The sequence below is a fragment of the Schistocerca americana genome, chromosome 3 (genome assembly GCF_021461395.2).
Source record: "Schistocerca americana isolate TAMUIC-IGC-003095 chromosome 3, iqSchAmer2.1, whole genome shotgun sequence".
NCBI classification, from domain to species: domain Eukaryota; kingdom Metazoa; phylum Arthropoda; class Insecta; order Orthoptera; family Acrididae; genus Schistocerca; species Schistocerca americana.
The window spans coordinates 346,378,945-346,399,066 of NC_060121.1; the positions used below are offsets into that span (position 1 = coordinate 346,378,945).

Below are 20,122 nucleotides of genomic sequence, written 5' to 3' on the forward strand. Positions count from 1 at the left end.
TCTGAATATCCAAGCTGTGCCTGTGTGTGGCACTCCACCCCAGCATATCCTCATGTCCCAAACTCCATCAACTGTCACAAATCGATATGGTATGAAATGCAGACATAACAGATGGTACGCAATGATGCAGTTATTCATGATAGTACACTCTTCTACACAATATTAGGTGTACTGTTTCCAGGTGCCATTATGTATAATTTGCTGAGTGAGCTCACTCACATACACTTGGACATGCACAAAACAAGATGTCATAAGACTGATGCCACATACCTCCATGGCTTGCCCCCTGTGCTCTATTTATTTTGCTGGCAAACGCCAGTTGTACAGGGATCTGCAGTCTACAAAATGGTACTGGGACATCTGATGGAAAGGGTATGTGATGTGCGTATACTGGTCTACTAGCATCCCTACGAGTTATGACAGTTGCTTCTACCATACTTGGTAATGTCCATCATATACAGTCGTTCCATTTCTCAGGTTTGGGCTGCATTCAGATTTTGCGGTAACATAAGGCACACACCTGTCTTCAGCGGCCAACGGTGTGGTGACCTGCCAGGCAGGGTCAGCGACTGCAGGAATTCTGTTGGGAATTGAACCTTACTGTTGCCATCAACTGCATGTAGACAGACATGTAATACGTTATGTCATCAGATAGTGTGTCCAGGATTTCACTATTTATCGTAGCTATTACGTCATTTCTGGGAGCAAGGATGACCCTTGCATGCAATCACTGGCATTGTGGTAATTAGTCAATATGTTGGGACACTCGCAGGATATGAGCTCCGTAGGTGCTGATACAACATTACATAGACGTTTAGACGTCCTCCCCCCCAAAAAGGTATGTGAAGAGTTTTCTCCTTGGCCCACTCTGATATCTGTCTGCAATGACAGCGTGTGCACATGTGTCCACAACGGGAAATATTTTAAGCAGGAGCAGTCGTATCTGCACATGTCACCCTGGCGATCACTGGCAACATCTGGTGGAAGCTCCCACACATTAGCACCACTGCGCCACCCACAGTGGTATTGTTACTACTGAGCCTTGCAGTGTTGTGTTGATGGCCTCGACTGTTTTCTTGTGTGCCATGGCGCACTCATGCTCATGCTGGACTTGCTTATATTCCACAACAGCATGTCATGGCGAGATATATCTAATGGCTGACAACAGCAAGTGCAGTATGTACTTGTGATCTTACTTCTCCCAGTAGTAGATTTACTAAAAAATTTTACCCATATCATCAGATGTCTCTACAAAAAATAGACCATTACGTTTAGTCTTTAGGATCCCCATTAACTCGTTGTATGCCCTTATTGGTCATCATTCTGAAGAGATTTATGTGAATCTACATAGGCCTGGAGGTCATCAACATCGTAACTTATTTCACAAATGACATCCAACAGGGTGCAATGCACTTTCTTGCATCGAGGTGCATGCCCATACATAGATGTCCAAGAGCAGTTAATGCACGGTTGAACACAGTCACTCATTTGCACGGCCATGGTTGGAAGTTCATTTGCACAGAGGCCCGTATATCCACAGTCAGCAGTTCTTTATAGTTTTCCTGTAGACATACGGGATTTCCCAAGTCGTATGTCGTGAGAAGTATAGCGAATAACTCTTTCATTTGCCATGGTATGATAACGTCTTTGGGGCTGGTGACCCTCAAGTAATTCCAGTAATTCCAAAGTACAAGATGCATACCTGAACGTGGTGCATACCACTCTGTTGACAGTGACGATGACCTTGTAGCTAAGTGGACTGTGAACCACGTGCAATAAAATGCATAGGTAGTAATAGTCCGATTGGTTAAGGTGTTCTGTGTATCCTCTCCGTAATGCAGCACTTCTCACTACATTAGAACCCAGGTCATGCCAGCCAATCATCAACAGTGGAATATTTTCTGCTAAGCATCCCAGATGCAGTACATGGCCACCTATAAGCAAAGGAAGGTGTGCACAAATGAAACTCCATGACGTAAACTGAGGAATGCTGTTAAAGTTGTTTTCAGTAGACTGGTGTTCACAGTCCGCAGCTCGTGGTCGTGCGCTAGCATTCTCGCTTCCCGCGCCCGGGTTCCCGGGTTCGATTCCCGGCGGGGTCAGGGATTTTCTCTGCCTCGTGATGACTGGGTGTTGTGTGATGTCCTTAGGTTAGTTAGGTTTAAGTAGTTCTAAGTTCTAGGGGACTGATGACCATAGATGTTAAGTCCCATAGTGCTCAGAGCCATTTTGAACTGGTGTTCACAGCCTGGGCGGTATTAGATTTAGATTGTTTTGGGGGAAGAGACCAAACAGCGAGGTCATCGCTCTCATCGGATTAGGGAAGGAAGTCGGGTGTGCCCTTTCAGAGGAACTATCCCAGCATTTGCCTGGAGCAATTTAGGTAAATCACAGAAAACCTAAATCAGGATGCCCGGACGCGGGATTGAACCGTCGTCCTCCCGCTGGGCGGTATCTCTGGAGAAGTACACACATTGACAATTTTCTAAGTGGATGCTTAGATGAGTAGCAATGGATGAATACAGTGGCACATACCTGCACTAAGATCCTGGGATACATCCAGCAACCTCACGACGTGGGGCACACTCCAGGTGTGTAATCACAATGCATGAAGCACACTTGCTGTCATGTACTGATGGTCATCACCTCAAAAATGACACATTGTTGTCTGCAGAAGGACAGGAATGGACAGGCTTATGCCAGGGGATGGGGAGGGGGGCAGTGAAACAGTACATCTGTGTATGGTAGGTTGCCTACCCGATTGCCACTAAGGGGCCTAATGTGTAGGCTGCCCTGCAGAGCAGGTCGATAATGCAGGTTGATACTATTCCCATGCAACACATATGCTGTGCAGGGCAGCCTATACGGCAGGGGTTTAAAAACTTTGCATGTCTGTTTATCCATAAATATTAGAGCTAGAGTTTTTTAAACTTCTTTATGTTAAAAAAGTTGCATGTATCTATAACCATAATTATTAGAGCTAGGGGGTTACAAACCTTCTTATGTTGGTCCTCTCACAGCAAGACATTTGTGTGCCACATTTGGTCTACTTGGGTCCAAGGGCCTGGGAGAATAGTCCGGACATACTCTTAGCTTTGGTAGGTATATATATAAAATGGGAAGAAATTTATTCATGACAAATCAAAGAGAAGTACATTCCAAGTGATATCCTGTTCTTCTGATTTCTTATGTAGAAAATATTACTGCCTCTTATAAACAAATCACCATAATTTTTTAAACTGATCATTCACATATTCTTGAGACTGTTGTGTGACAATGTTTATTGCAGAATGCAAATAAAGTTATTAAGCATCCGGTGTTCATTAGAACACTGAGCAACTGACACTAAGTCTTCATGTTGACTTCCCCACAACATTTTCTATGTGCTCCTTCCAATTTGCCAGCCATAGTGGCCGAGCGGTTCTAGGGGCTTCAGTCCGGAACCGAGCGACTGCTATGGTCACAGGTTCGAATCCTGCCTCAGGTATGGCTGTGTGTGATGCCCTTAGGTAAGTTAGGTTTAAGTAGTTCTAAGTCTAGGGGACTGATGACCTCAGGTGTTAAATCCCATAGTACTTAGAGGCACCATTTGAAGTACTAGGTAAATGTGTAATGAAAGCGGAGTTATGAACTCAGCTAATTGAACTGTATTCTACAGCTATATCTATACTCTACAAACCACCGTGAGGTGCATGGCAGAGGCTGCATCTCATTGTACCAGTTATTAGGATTTCTTTCCGTTCCATTCATGTATGGAGCATGGGAAGAATGACTGAATGCCACTGTGCATGCAGTAATTATTCTAATCTTATCTTCAAGATCCCTATTTGAGAAATACGTAGCAGATTGTAGAATATTCCTAGAATCATCATTTAAAGCCGGTTCTTGAAACTTTACTAAAAGACTTTCTCATGATTGTTTACGTCTATCTTCAAGAGTGTACCAGTTCAGTTTTTTCAATATACATGTGACACTCGTCCGCAGATCAAACAAACCTGTGAACATTTGTGCTGCCCTTCTCTGTGTACATTCAGTATATCCTGTAAGTCCCAAAGTCCCATTCGATATGGGGCCCACTCACTTGAGCAATATTCTAGAACCGGTCATGTGAGTGGTCAATAAGCGATCTCCTTTGTAGAGTCATTGCACTTCTCTGGTGTTCGACCAATAAACCGAAGTCTACCACCTGTTTCACCGACGACTGAGCCTATGTGATCATTCCATTTCGTATTACACCCAGGTATTTGTATGAGTTGGCCGATTCCAACAGTGACTTTATTGTATTGTACTGTATGTTAACTGGGGACCTAGAAACGATGGAGTGGCTCCATCCCCACTGCAGCCGCAGTGGTCCACAACCCCACGACGACTACCACAATCCACTTCACCCCTCTGCCACCTCACACTGAACCCAGGGTTATTGTGCGGTTCGGCCTCTGGTGGATCCCCCCCCCCCCCCCTCCTCCCAGGGAACGTCTCCCCCCCCCCCCCCCAGACGAGTGTAACCCCTATGTTTGCGTGGTAGAGTAATAGTGGTGTACGTGTACATGGAGCATTTGTTTGTGCAGCAATCGCCGACATAGTGTAGCTGAGGCAGAATAAGGGAAACCAGGCCGCATTAGCCGAGGCAGATGGAAAACCGCCTAAAAACCATCCACAGACTGGCTGGCTCACCGGACCTCGACACAAGTCCGCAGGGCGGATTCGTGGCGGGGAACAGGTGCTCCTTCCCACTCCAGAAACCCGTGTGTCAGAGCGTTCGGCTAAACGGGCGGGCCTCCAACAGTGATTCATTGATATTATAGTCATACTACGTTTTTTATCGTTTAATGAAGTGAAGAATTTTACATTTCTGGACATTTAAAGCAAATTGCCGATTTTTGCACCACTTCGAAATCTTGTCGAGATCCTACTCAATATTTATGCAGATTCTTTCAGACGGTGCTTCATCATAGATAACTACATCATCTGCAAAAAGTCTGAAGTTACTATTAATATTGCCTGCAAGGTCATTAATAGACAACATGAACAGCAAGAGTCCCAACACACCTCCCTGGGGCACACCTGTAGTTACTCCCACATCTGACGAGGACCCTCCATCCAAGATAACGTGCTGCGTCCTTCCTACCAAAAATTAGTCAATACAGTCACAAATTTCACTTGACACACCATATGATTGTAGTTTTGACAATAAGCGTAGGTGTGGTACTGATAAAATAGATACATTCTTCCTCATGTCAAATGTCATTCGCTCTCTTTAGTTGCACCAGCTTATTGGTCCACGAGTGTGCAGTAAAACACACACAGTCTTGTAGTTGTAATCGGCGCCTGTGGCTGTAGGAGTTCCAGTGACGCTGAGTGGACTCTCGCCGTGTTGCAGGCGTGCGCGCCCCGCTACGTGAACCTGCCCTGGACGTCGGTGGGCCCCAGCGTGGACCCAGTGGGGACCTGCTACGTGGCGAGCGACAACTTCCGCCGCATCACCGAGTACGCACCCTGTCGCGGTGGTGAGTACGTCTTCTATAGTCGCATGTGGCAGCAAGCTTCTCTGTTAAGGGGCGAAACCACATTAGGAGGCTGTTTGACACTGATTTTTTTGGGTTTTTTTGGGTGGGAAGAATTAATTTGAATTTAATCAAATTTTGACATCATTTCATTCATATTTCGAAAAGTTTTTGTAATTTTTTAAAAATAATTTCAGCTAAAAATAACAAAGTTACGCTGTGATGTCCGCTGAAGGTTGCGAGTATAGTTTTTCAACTGCGTGCTGTGTAGCCATTCCGATTTTCATCTGAAATCAAAATTTTTTTGATTTTACATTAATAACCTATTTTCTAAGAATATGAACCTCAATTCAGGTGAAAATAATCAAAATTAAAAACTTAGAAGGCGCTGGAACAATTTATTTCGATTTTCATAATTTTTTCTCTAATTGCGCAAAAAAATACCCTTAAAATCGTGATATCATCACACAAGTTGGTTCATATAATACGTAATTTTATAAAGAATCATACTATCAATTTTCGTAATGACCGGTTCTATACTTTATGAGTTAGACTGCACGCAAATGTGAAACAATTCATTTCGAGATAAACGCGTTTGAAAAATAAATTCTCGGAAACTAAAAATTCAAGCAAGTTTTAAATAATGTAAAATGCTTACCGATAACTCTGCGATTCCAGCACCATGTAGTAATCCTTCTTCATCCTCATAGGCTTCGTTTTGCCCTTGCAGCAGAGATTTCCGACCTTCCTTCGATTCCAATGAACTACGTCCATTCTGCCGGCTCACGCACTGGTTATCCATTTGTGCGGCATAACTGAAGCTTGGCGTGCTTACTACAATTCCTGCCTCTTTCATGGCCTTCAGAAGGGATGAATTTCCTTCATTGAATAGGCCCGCTGCTGAAACTATGCCAATTCAACGACTTTTAGTCCGGAGTTCACGTGTTTAGGAACTAATCGCCAAATAGTGGAATTAAAACTTTCATTCGAATTTTGTGTGTGGCTACCTAAACATCTCTCAAGTAATTCATCCCTTGATAAAGCTTCATACATTGGAAGAATTTCCTTCTGTACGTCGGTGTGCAATGGAGTAGTGTGCGGTTCATGTTCCATTCCAAGGGCTGTTCCTTTCTGCCACTGGCACCAGCTGTCTTCTCCTTCTGGGCAATACTCGTATCGGTGTCGAGGATTTCCATCCGTAGAAATCGTATGATAGTATGTCGCCCTATCTGGGCTCGAGCCCGTATCCGATGTACACTCGGTTCAATGCTCATAAAACGTAAACGAATGCGAATCTCGCTTTGAAATTTTGACAGCGTATTCTTCGATAGTTAAACTAACGATTTATGCAATATAAATAACGGGTTTTTTGAACCTCCCAAAGTGCTAACGTGGTTTCCCCCCTCAAGTTCCCTATTTCGCGATTTACTCTGTGATCAAAAGCACGAGGACATCCCTTTGCGATGTGGAATTGACCTCTAGATGTCACGAGAGGCAGGTCTTCCAATATAAAAGAAGGCAAGCAGTACTGTGTTGTCAGTAGAGAAGCAGTAACAGAGTAATGGTACAGCACGTTGAAAAAGAGAGGCAGGGAGAGAGAGAAGGTGATATATACGTGCGTATTAAAAACCCTTTCCTTCGAAAACTTCTCTCCTTCATACCTCTTCCATGTCACCACAGAAGACATGTCACTGATCTCATTTGTACTAATATTGCAGTACACGCGAGGTGCCTATTTGCTTGCACTGGACTGAGTCGAATGCATAAGTTCTAATTAATGTTCACAAACCTGCAGTCTTCTATAGTTGTTCTCCCCTGCGCAGGAAACAGCACGTAGGCCGTGAATCTGTTATATTGAGGCCGTAAGAAACTTTTAGAGAGAAACTGATATTATGTGAATAATTAAATTTCCAGTTCGTTTGTGTGGGATGCCACGCGCTTTTTATTGGCAGAACGCAAGAAACTGCACAAGTAGAATCCAATTTAGAGTCACAAATAATTTCCACTCTCCAACAATATAATGAACTGCGTATTTTCCGTAATTACTATCACGCTGTTCTCAACTGCATTGCTAATAAAATCTAGACACTGACTGCGACAGACAACATGTCTGTCCTCCGAGACTACCCAACCATCTGTCACATTTACAAACTAGACATTGAAAATTAAGTCTTAACTGATATCGCGGCAGACAACATGTCTGTCCTCCTACACTGCTGCCAGACTAGCTCTGCTGCTCCTACAGCCGAACCACTTCGCCCACCATCCAAGATAGGCGCGGTCCGAAGATCACCGAAGTGCTTTGTCTGCCTTTTCGCTTAGCAGTTGTTTATTATTCTACTGGTTATTAATACCGGTGAAGTAATGGAATGATAGCACGCTACTGAGAGATGCTGTAATGTGAAATGTAAGTAAATGTGCTGTTTAATTTTGCTAATATTAATAATAGAAGATTATCATTTTGGCGCGCAACTTCCGAACGCAGCAGCCAATCGCGGAGAAGGGCCACAATTTGGGCGGTCTTTCTCACGGTACGCGTACCGAACAAACCATCGTTATCGGTACCTCACACCACATTACATCATCTTGCCACTTCTGCCTTCTCAGCTGCTTTAAGAAGAGCTTCTTGTATCTGAATATAACGGCTGCAAAGCCAGAAATATTACAATGGGACGATCAGGCGATCTCTGTGACTTCGAACGTGGACTAGACATTGGATGTCACCTGCTTAATAAACCCATCTGGGACATTTCAGTGCTTTTGTGGTGGACTTGATTGAAAGGAGAAGGAAAAACAGCTGCTAAACCAAGACCAGGCGTTGCAGCATCGAGGAGGGCTGTCGTAAAAAATCTCATGAAATTGGCGGGAGAAATCACTTGTGAGTTTCAAAGTGCTACCAGCAATTCAGCAAGTACAGGGTGGGGGAAACAAAAGTGGACCGAAGAATAGAGTTCCAGGGTACACAGAAACACAGCCGAGGAAAGGAAATACGGTACTAGCCTGACTACAAAGAATGTTGAAATTGACCACCATTCAATTCTTGGCACTTTTGGGCCCTGGTCAGCAAGCTGCCGTAGACGCACCGACGCTGGACTGCTGGAATTGCTGCAACCTCATCCGAAACGTTCTGCTGCAGTTCTTGAAGACTATGAGGGTTGAGCCGTGCGCGGCTCGTGTTCATGCCGTTTATTGTTTGTCATCTTCTATTACGATACTGCCGCCTCGTTTTCTCATTCCATTTACTGGCGTCACTAACTTCCTGCCTTACCTGCCGTGAGTGGCAGCAGCAGCGCTTATCGATAAGTGCACTATCATACTATCTCTGGAGCGACCGATAGTATTTACGGGTCATCGTGTGTCTCGAGTTCAATCGTGACGCAGCAGCAGTGAAGTCGGGGACGGAGCGCCGATGAGGCGCGGACAGCCAGTGCTCGCCGACCGCTGGCGACACACTTGAACTGTCCGTTGGAAGGAGGCTGGAGCGGAAACGACCATTGGTTGGTCATTCTGTCGGTCGTCTCATCGGCCGACGTGTATTTGGTCCTTTAACCGTTTCCGGGCCTAGGCAGTCGGTCAGTTGGGCAGAGCAGCGAGGAAGTCTCCGTGGCGCAGAGTCAGGCTGGAGCCACTGGCGGCGTGCAAGCGCGGTTGGAGTTGTGAGGCGCTTCTTGCGAGGGTTACGAATTTCGTCGCCCACCGAGCCTCGACACTAAAGTTGAGTGCTCACTTAACCTACTATCAAGCCTCAACTGCTATCACATCTCTTCGTCTGATCCTGGTAATGGCTTTCTGGGAGATTCTCACAAGCAACAACATGTGTGCATTGAAGTCTGCTAGAATTGCAGCCGTCTTCCTGTGTGGCGTTAAACTTAATTCTTTCCCTTATTAATGTACCATCGGTATCTTCTGTCTTGCGGCCGTTGACGTTCCGGTTACCTGACCTGGGGGTTGACGTAGTTTTTGGCAGTATATTTTCCTCGTCGTATTGATGCTGTGCAGCACGGCGAGTAGTTTGACAGCTGAGGTGTTGTTGGTAGTTTTGGGCGTTTATTCTGACTTGACTGGATTGGGCACTAGTGTCCAGAATGTTGTGCTATTGACATCTTGTTGTCGTTTTGCTGGTTGGGTGGAACAGAACTGATCTTGTTGGTTGGTTCGTCGGCTGGCTTTCGGTTGGGATGGCTTCCGATTAAGAGGTTGTCGGTCTGGCTGCCTGTCTCACCTAAACGTGCGTTGGTGTTACCTTCCCAGGCCGATCCTTGGAACCTTCTGAACGCCGCTCCCTGTGTTTTACACAGTGATTCCCTTTGTAGTTCTGAGCACTCTGTGTGGCCTTCAGCCGAGTTTTAGCTAATTAAAATTGCAAGGCTTTTCTTCTTAGGCCATATCCGTGAGAAAAAAATTGTTTCTTGTTTGGTATGTGGCCATCAGCCGAGTTCCAGCCTTTCAAAATTAAAACTGAAAATTCCTTGTTCCTAGGCCTTAAGCCGTAAATTGGTTTCAAGTTGGTATGTGGCCTTCAGCTGAGTTTTCAGCCTTTTCAAATCAAAAGTTGAAAAAAATTTGTCTAAACCTTAAGCCATAAGAAATATTTTCTAGTTTTATGTGGCCTTCAGCCGAGTTTCCGAGCTTAAATTAAAAATTGGAAATTTCTTTGTCTGGGCTTTAAGCTGTGAGCTTGTTTGAGTTTCGTATGTAGCCTTCAGCCAAGAGTTATGTGAAGCATTTTAGAATAAAGCATTTAGCCTATTTTAATTGAAATTTAGAAGCTCTTCCCTTTAGGCCTTAAGTCATAAAATTGTTTTCTGCATGATGTGTGGCCTCCAGCCAAGTTGTAATCTCTCATAAATTAAAAATTCAAAATCCTTGTATTGCCCTTAAGTCATAAGATAGTTATTCTTTAGTATGAGGCCTTCAGCCGAGTTTTACACGAAATATTTTAAGATGAGGCCTTCAGCCTTTTCAGATTGAAAGCTCTTCTTCCTAGGCCTTAACCCGTTAAATTGTTTTGTTGATATGAGGCCTTCAGCCGAGTTTTCAGCCTATTTAGATTAAACTTTGAAAATGTTTGTCTCGGCCTTAAGCCGTAACACTGTTCTTGATTAATGTGAGGCCTTCAGCTGAGTTCCATGGGAAAAATTTAAGCTGAGGCTTTCAGCCTATGTACAGGGCTATTACAAATGATTGAAGCGATTTCATAAATTCACTGTAGCTCCATTCATTGACATATGGTCATGACACACTACAGATACGTAGAAAAACCCATAAAGTTTTGTTCGGCTGAAGCCGCACTTCAGGTTTCTGCCGCCAGAGCGCTCGAGAGCGCAGTGAGACAAAATGGCGACAGGAGCCGAGAAAGCGTATGTCGTGCTTGAAATGCACTCACATCAGTCAGTCATAACAGTGCAACGACACTTCAGGACGAAGTTCAGCAAAGATCCACCAACTGCCAACTCCATTCGGCGATGGTATGCGCAGTTTAAAGCTTCTGGATGCCTCTGTAAGGGGAAATCGACGGGTCGGCCTGCAGTGAGCGAAGAAACGGTTGAACGCGTGCGGGCAAGTTTCAGGCGTAGCCCGCGGAAGTCGACGAATATAGCAAGCAGCGAGCTAAACGTACCACAGCCGACGGTTTGGAAAATCTTACGGAAAAGGCTAAAGCGGAAGCCTTACCGTTTACAATTGCTACAAGCCCTGACACCCGATGACAAAGTCAAACGCTTTGAATTTTCGGCGCGGTTGCAACAGCTCATGGAAGAGGATGCGTTCAGTGCGAAACTTGTTTTCAGTGATGAAGCAACATTTTTTCTTAATGGTGAAGTGAACAGACACAATGTGCAAATCTGGGCGGTAGAGAATCCTAACGCATTCGTGCAGCAAATTCGCAATTCACCAAAAGTTAACGTGTTTTGTGCAATCTCACGGTTTAAAGTTTACGGCCCCTTTTTCTTCTGCGAAGAAAACGTTACAGGACACGTGTATCTGGACATGCTGGAAAATTGGCTCATGCCACAACTGGAGACCGACAGCGTCGGCTTCATCTTTCAACAGGATGGTGCTCCACCGCACTTCCATCATGATGTTCGGCATTTCTTAAACAGGAGATTGGAAAACCGATGGATCGGTCGTCTTGGAGATCATGGCCTCCACGCTCTCCCGACTTAACCCCATGCGATTTCTTTCTGTGGGGTTATGTGAAAGATTCAGTGTTTAAACCTCCTCTACCAAGAAACGTGCCAGAACTGCGAGCTCGCATCAACGATGCTTTCGAACTCATTGATGGGGATATGCTGTGCCGAGTGTGGAAGGAACTTGATTGTCGGCTTCATGTCTGCCAAATCACTAAAGGGGCACATATCGAACATTTGTGAATGCCTAAAAAAACTTTTTGAGTTTTTGTATGTGTGTGCAAAGCATTGTGAAAATATCTCAAATAATAAAGTTATTGTAGAGCTGTGAAATCGCTTCAATCATTTGTAATAACCCTGTATATTGAAGATAATTTTTTTTTTTCTAAAGAAGTGAAACCTACAGAAGAACCCCTGTACCTCAATTTCTTGCTTAGGGCTTGTGCCTTGGATTTTCGATGTGGCCTTCAGCCGATCTAAATTAAATCAAAGGAGGTCTTCCTTTAAAACCCTGAGAGTTTTGATCCTTGCTTGTGTGATTGTATGTTTTAAGAAATAAAGTTTATATCTTTATCAGTAAACTCTTCCGGGCTAAGTTGCCGTGGTCGATCTGTAGAACTTCTTCTCCCTGACGTTTCGTTCTCAACTGCGGAGAACATCTTCCGAGGTGAGTCGACGACTCACCTCGGAAGATGTTCTCCGCAGTTGAGAACGAAACGTCAGGGAGAAGAAGTTCTACAGATCGACCACGGCAACTTAGCCCGGAAGAGTTTACTGATAAAGACGCCGGCCGTGAAAGCCTACATGGAATGAAAGTTTATATCATCAGTGCAACTGACAGTAACTTATTTTGGCCCCTTTCCACTAATATAACCGCATCCTGTTGGAAGTAAGCTGGTGTGGTTAGATGCATACATTCACGGCCTATCGTATCCACTCGTCCGGGTCGCTTTTATTTGCCCCGCCCTGTACAATGAGTGTGGGCAGGGAGTTAACAAGAATGAGGTACAATGCTCGAGCAGCGCCACTTGTACCACACGTTTCTGTAGTCATTTCTAAGCGACACTTGAGGTGGTTTAAAGACTTAACAGTGGATGGTGAAACAAGTGATTTGCAATTTGCAATCACTCTATACCCTGTGGCAATCCGATGCCTGGAGAACTTTATCTACCGCCATGTGGAGTCCCAACAGTGAAGTGCAGAGGGGTAGGTGTTATGGAATGGGTGTATTCTTTGTGCTTAGCATTTGGTCCCATTATTACTCTTGAAAAAACGCTATAAGGTGGAGGCTATGAACATATAAGGGGCGTTCAGAAAGGAACGAGCCGGAGGCAAAATTACAGAAACCAGTACCTGTATGTTAGAAGTATTGACCCTGGCTGTTGAGACACTTGGCCCTCTGCGACACAAGGCGGTGAATGGCTGCGTCATAAAATTCCCGGGGCTGCGATGTTAACAAGTTCCGCACGTACAGATGGACATTGTCATCTGAGGTGAATCGTTTGTCCCTATGCTGACGTTCTTCTTTGGCACCCTTCTGATTCACTTCATGCTGCACGGGACAACAGTTAATGCCCAGCGTTACTTGACCACCCTTCGCCAAGCGATCAAATCAAAATGACCAGGCAATCTCACCCGTGGGGTCATTCAGCTCCACGACAATGCAAAGCCTCATACGGCCAACACAGTCGCAACACTCCTGCAGAAATCCAAATGGGAGGTTCTAGGCCACGCTCCATACAATCCGGACCTCTCTCCCTGTGATTACGCCATTTTTGGTCCCCTTAAAAATGCTCTGAGGGGCAAACGATTCACCTCGAACGACGACGTCCAGCTGTACGTGCGGAACTGGTTAACATCGCAGATCCGGGAATCTTATGAGACAGCCATTCACCACCTTCCGACGTCGTTTCACCGCCTTCTCTGGTTTTGCGTTCTTCGTACTCATTCTGCCGCTTGTGGTTACGCCAGAACATCTCGCATGCGATGTGCTTACATCATTTCCATAAGATCCAAACGCCAATTAAATATGGAACGCACAATATTCATGCATCCAGACAACTTTTATGGGACGCACTGCTTACATCGCGTAACTCATAAGAAAGTGATGATATTCACTTATTTAATGCTGTTTTTTGCATTATATTCGTGGCTCCCAAAACAAAATACGCCACGCAGCGCTGGATCTGCGATGTTTCCGAAATGCGGCAAAAACTTGATAGTAGCGTCCCCCCCCCTCGACCTTTTAAAGCAGGACATTAAAAATTTAAAAAAAAATCGATTTTTCCAAAATATGTTCGTTTTGTAGCGCACATCTTTCTGAAAGGGTTGATGTATAGACCATATATGTTCAAGGAAATGTAAGACATGTTATTTGGTCTTAAGTGTGCTAAAATGCAGTGCCACACCTCTTTACACAGCATTCTTCTATCGCAGTCAACGTCATTTTTCTCTGTAGAGTTAAAACATGTATGTTTTGTAATGGAAGCCACCAAACCTATATTCAGGACAGTAGAAATTAAAACGTCCTGTGGTGCCTCTCTCGCTCTCAGTCTGCTGTTTGACAACCTACACTACTTAAAAAAAAAAAAGTACCTCTCAGTTAATACTGGGAGGGATTATTTGTGACCGGGAGGATGAAAACTCTTCAGAAAATTTCCACTCTTTATCGGCTATTAGCTAATAACTTCTTCTTAAGCGTGACATAAAATTAAATATAGGAAATATATACCCAGTAAAGACAAGAGACAAGCTAGACAGTATACATTTCTTCAATTCTTAGGTCCCAGCATCATTTTCTCTGTAATCTTGCTACAGCTCTACAGGGCGTGCTTTCCTTTCTACAAAAGAATATACACTCCTGGAAATGGAAAAAAGAACACATTGACACCGGTGTGTCAGACCCACCATACTTGCTCCGGACACTGCTAGAGGGCTGTACAAGCAATGATCACACGCACGGCACAGCGGACACACCAGGAACCGCGGTGTTGGCCGTCGAATGGCGCTAGCTGCGCAGCATTTGTGCACCGCCGCCGTCAGTGTCAGCCAGTTTGCCGTGGCAAACGGAGCTCCATCGCAGTCTTTAACACTGGTAGCATGCCGCGACAGCGTAGACGTGAACCGTATGTGCAGTTGACGGACTTTGAGCGAGAGCGTATAGTGGGCATGCGAGAGACCGGGTGGACGTACCGCCGAATTGCTCAACACGTGGGGCGTGAGGTCTCCACAGTACATCGATGTTGTCGCCAGTGGTCGGCGGAAGGTGCACGTGCCCGTTGACCTGGGACCGGACCGCAGCGACGCACGGATGCACGCCAAGACCGTAGGATCCTACGCAGTGCCGTAGGGGACCGCACCGCCACTTCCCAGCAAATTAGGGACACTGTTCCTCCTGGGGTATCGGCGAGGACCATTCGCAACCGTCTCCATGAAGCTGGGCTACGGTCCCGCACACCGTTAGGCCGTCTTCCGCTCACGCCCCAACATCGTGCAGCCCGCCTCCAGTGGTGTCGCGACAGGCGTGAATGGAGGGACGAATGGAGACGTGTCGTCTTCAGCGATGAGAGTCGCTTCTGCCTTGGTGCCAATGATGGTCGTATGCGTGTTTGGCGCCGTGCAGGTGAGCGCCACAATCAGGACTGCATACGACTGAGGCACACAGGGCCAACACCCGGCATCATGGTGTGGGGAGCGATCTCCTACACTGGCCGTACACCACTGGTGATCGTCGAGGGGACACTGAATAGTGCACGGTACATCCAAACCGTCATCGAACCCATCGTTCTACCATTCCTAGACCGGCAAGGGAACTTGCTGTTCCAACAGGACAATGCACGTCCGCATGTATCCCGTGCCACCCAACGTGCTCTAGAAGGTGTAAGTCAACTACCCTGGCCAGCAAGATCTCCGGATCTGTCCCCCATTGAGCATGTTTGGGACTGGATGAAGCGTCGTCTCACGCGGTCTGCACGTCCAGCACGAACGCTGGTCCAACTGAGGCGCCAGGTGGAAATGGCATGGCAAGCCGTTCCACAGGACTACATCCAGCATCTCTACGATCGTCTCCATGGGAGAATAGCAGCCTGCATTGCTGCGAAAGGTGGATATACACTGTACTAGTGCCGACATTGTGCATGCTCTGTTGCCTGTGTCTATCTGCCTGTGGTTCTGTCAGTGTGATCATGTGATGTATCAGACCCCAGGAATGTGTCAATAAAGTTTCCCCTTCCTGGGACAATGAATTCACGGTGTTCTCATTTCTATTTCCAGGAGTGTATTACCTCATCAAAGGTCGTCAAACGTTCTGCTTCATGAAAATTCAAAATGTTGTTGTCTAATACTGAAAAAGCTGTTAACGCGAATAGTGCCCAAGACTGGTGTGGTTTCTCGATTTGATTTCATCCATTTTGTTACTGTCTGCTAGATAAAACGAAATAGGCTTTTCTAAAATTGCAGCAACTGTAGCACACGCCAAATAAGCGAGACTGTTTTCACATTAAGTTGTCATTTTTATCTACCTCATTTACATAAAAACACGACAGAATATAATTCACGAAGTACCAAATTAAATGCCTGGTAGGCCTACTACAAGCAAAAAATTTTATGTTAGGAAATAGTTTCACATTTTATTTATACGCTCCAGTTTCTCAAGCAAGACAACGAAAACTAGAAGTACGAAATTTTTATATAAATTTGGAATAGTCGTAATCTTTTGTATAATTTGTGTGATGTCCCCTTTTCTTCTCCTTCCTCGTTCTCGTCACTAATTCTGTAACTATTCCTGCATTGTCAAAACTTATTCTACGGTTAACGTCACTAATCCTGCCAGAATCACCGATTCCGCGTTTATTCTTCGGTTAGGGGTTATTACGCGTTCGTACAACGCATAGGTGCCTGCTAACCGGGGGGCTGTACAACTGACTCTACCTGGTAGTGTAGCGTTCTGGCAAAAACTTTTTGTAAAAATTTCATTTTCTTGGATACACCGAGAAGATAATATGTACTCTTTCTTAGCTGTTACTCATGATAGTCGTTTATTTCCACTCTGGTAGTTTGAATCTACGGATTTCGTTAATAACTATAACAACGCTGATCATTCGCACACCCAATCAATCACATAAACAAACAGCAACTGCCATTCACCCGTTCGGTTTTATTCGGCTAAGCTCACATAGCCCCGTCCCCTTTTGTCTGCAGCGAAGTTTTTTATTTCTAGATGCGATTAGGATACCCCTGTCAGAAACATCAGGTACACCATGCACACATTCAAATCAACTTATGATTCGTTCGGAAATCAACTTGAATGTGTTCAAAAAAGTTCAGGACGCGTTTCAAAATCATATGAATAATCGATGGACCAACGTCCTCTCAATGCTAGGCGCTTTGTGAAACAAGGTCCTTTCTACTCCAAGAATGTAAATTTGGCGCCCCCTGAATTTGCCGCCCGGGGCAGATACCACAGTTTACCCCCCTTCCCCCATTAGATCCAGGCCTGACGTTACGCCAGTCAAGTTGTCCGGCAGTACATACTTAAATTCTACCCATGCGAAGCCGGACTGGGTCGTTAGTGAGATCATTCCATTGCGATAATCGTACACATTTTCTGATGTATAAGGCATTTTCCGTTCCTGCCATACAAACTTTCTGGAATGATTTGCAGCACCTCATCTCTCGTCATTATAACAAACAGTCTGGCCAGCGTTTCACAATTGCCTTGTTTCCCGTAAGAACTCGTCTCTTTCTTCTGCTACAGTATTCACTTATTCCTTATCAGCACAGGTTTTGTGTTGAACTCTTTGTATCTGAAGCCCAGTTTCCGAATGGCACGCCACAGTGTTGCTTCATTCATATAAGGCAGGTCTTCCACTTCAGTCTTCCACTTTTCCAGTACGACTGCTACTGTTGGAAACTGCTTTTCCACATAGAAGTCGTGGATTTTGCGTCATATGACTCTCGCGTAAATTCATCCAAAGCAAACCTCTGCCGCCTGCCAGGCCCCTTTTGTGAAAATACAACACATTAAGTTTCTCTATATTCTCTAGAAATTCGCTTCGCTGTACTGTCGCTAAAACCAAAAACATTCAGTTCTCTTTCCTGACTGTAACATCGAACTGCTCCTGCCCTGTTCTTTACATGCACTGTTCACTATAGACTTTTGACAACTCGTTAAACGGTGTATGGTTTCACACAGGTACAAGGCAACTAATGGTATCACGAGGACTGTCTCACACGAGCACACTACAATGAATGGCATCCCAATTGTTCCCTAACAGACGGGAAGCCCCGTTGAAACACTGACACGGAAATACTGTTGAAAGGTCGGACAACAGCATCTCCGAGCACGCGGTGCATAACGACTCAAAAACAAATTACGCACGTGATGTTAGTGTTTTATGTACATTTTTGTGCATAAAAACATAGCTGTGAAAGACGACAACAGAGCTTGCATTTACATTTTGCATCTTATTCATACGAATCACCATTAGGAGAATTGCCATTAGGCTACTTGTGGCAATCTACGTCCGCCATTATTGCGACAAAACGAGTAATCGGAAAATAATAAAAATCTGCGTGTAGATAGAGATCGTTGTATCTTTAAGCTGAGCATAGGAAATTGTTAAGGCAATAATGGTAAGGCTTCTGTGACTTTTTTAAAAGTTGACACTCGTCAAAAGTGCGCGAAAAAGCATGCGTTGTCTCACATTTTACTGCATATGTCACTCTCCTTTCAATATTTCGATGGAGCACTTATTCATAATTTTCAACCAGTGTTGTTACCTGGTTGCGGAAGACGCCATGTGGGCTTAGTTTATTGTAATAAGTGTAGGAGTGCACAGTTGCCAATAATGCAACAGGCTTACCAACAGTTGGGCTGTCACCAGTCGGCTTTAACCCGTGACGTCATCAAGATGGTGGACACACCTACATAAAGCGTGTTCAGTATAGCGACAACAATGTTACTCATTACACCCACGAGTAAACATCACCAACACGTGAAATATTTAACTCCACCAATAAAACGAAACTAACGGGATAGCAGCTGGAAGTATGGGATTTTGTTGGGGACAAGATAAATATATGACAATAACAATAACGACACAGTTCCAAATAATGGCACACACAAAATCATCAACAATCAACTCAACCAAAAAATTCAAAAAACACACCATTGGTATCGATCGTACCTTCGCTTGACATATAAGGCTCAAACAAAGACGATGCCAGGAACCCACACAACCTCGAAAACCCAATAACGTACCGCAAATTTCGCTCGGCCTATACCTATAGCTCAAACGAAAATAGCGATAGCAGGACCCCACACATAAATCGAAAATCCGTTTTCACAAATTTTAAACATGTTGCTCCATTATGATGCCGCACAACTCAACACATTTATGTCATGAGTGTAAGCCAATGTGTGCTACTGAAAGACAGTGCAGCAATGAACAAAGATTATGATTTAACATTCTGGTCATCGGAGATGCTTAAATGGGACAAGGATATCACAGAAAATTGGCACTGGCATTTGTATTAAGAGATTTAGGGAAACTTTAGAAAATTTAACCCGGGATTGGTTAGCCCCACTCCTCTTCAGTATGTATCAAGTGTCTTAACAACTGCTCCACCTCACTTGGTTTGTTATTGGAAAAGGGAGGGAGTGTCATGTGACATTGGCCCTGAAGAGGCTGCAGAAATGTTGATAAATTAACTATGTGTGTTGTCAATCTTCAGCATATCAATTTTCTTGTCAAGTATACTCTGCAGCTTAGCACACCACAGACTAACTTTCTGAACTGCTATAACAAATGACAATCACCCTGCATGAAAGATGACTATTATCATGTCAAAAAGATGCTAAATTTTTAAACACAAGTTTTACAGTATTGTGATAGTCACCTGTGGATCACACAAATAGTGTGTTTTTCAATCCTTGCCCACAAGTGCTGCTGAAGTGTATATCAATTTATATATTTATTTAGTTTTGGTCCTGTGACATCTTATACAGATATAGGACAGGTCAATAAATGATAAAGAAAGTTAAAAATTACACACACACACACACACACACACACACATCTAATAAGATCAATACAATGCTGTGGACTACAAATATCTACATTAATACAATGTTACATGTACAACTAGTACACTCTAATAAACAAATAATTGCCACAAAATTGTTTATTAATTTAACATTATAAAATTTTGTTTCATTGTGAGAGGTATTCATTTACAGAGTTGAAACTGTGGTCCATCAGAAATGATTTCAGTTTTTTTTTTTTTTGAACAAGCTGTCTTGCTTTACCAACTTGATGTAGTTAGGAAGGTGGTTATACAATTGTGTGCCTCTATGGAGGACACTCTTCTGGTAGGCTGATATTCTGGCAAATGAGACATGAATGTTATTGCCGTTTCTTGTTGTGTAATTGTGCACAGAGCTGTTCAGCTGATAGGCATTGGAGGTTCTTAAATATTGTCTTACAAAGA

At 44.3% G+C, this 20,122-nt stretch overlaps 1 protein-coding gene across 1 annotated transcript in view; it reads left to right on the forward strand.

Moving 5' to 3' along the window:
• Positions 1-20,122, forward strand: part of LOC124607403 (integrin alpha-PS2-like) — a 431,869-nt gene that overhangs the window by 334,630 nt on the left and 77,117 nt on the right. Inside the window, exon 4 of the mRNA XM_047139727.1 lies at positions 5,381-5,507. Within this exon, the coding sequence (XP_046995683.1) occupies positions 5,381-5,507 (127 nt within the window). The remainder of the gene's footprint in view (positions 1-5,380; positions 5,508-20,122) is intronic.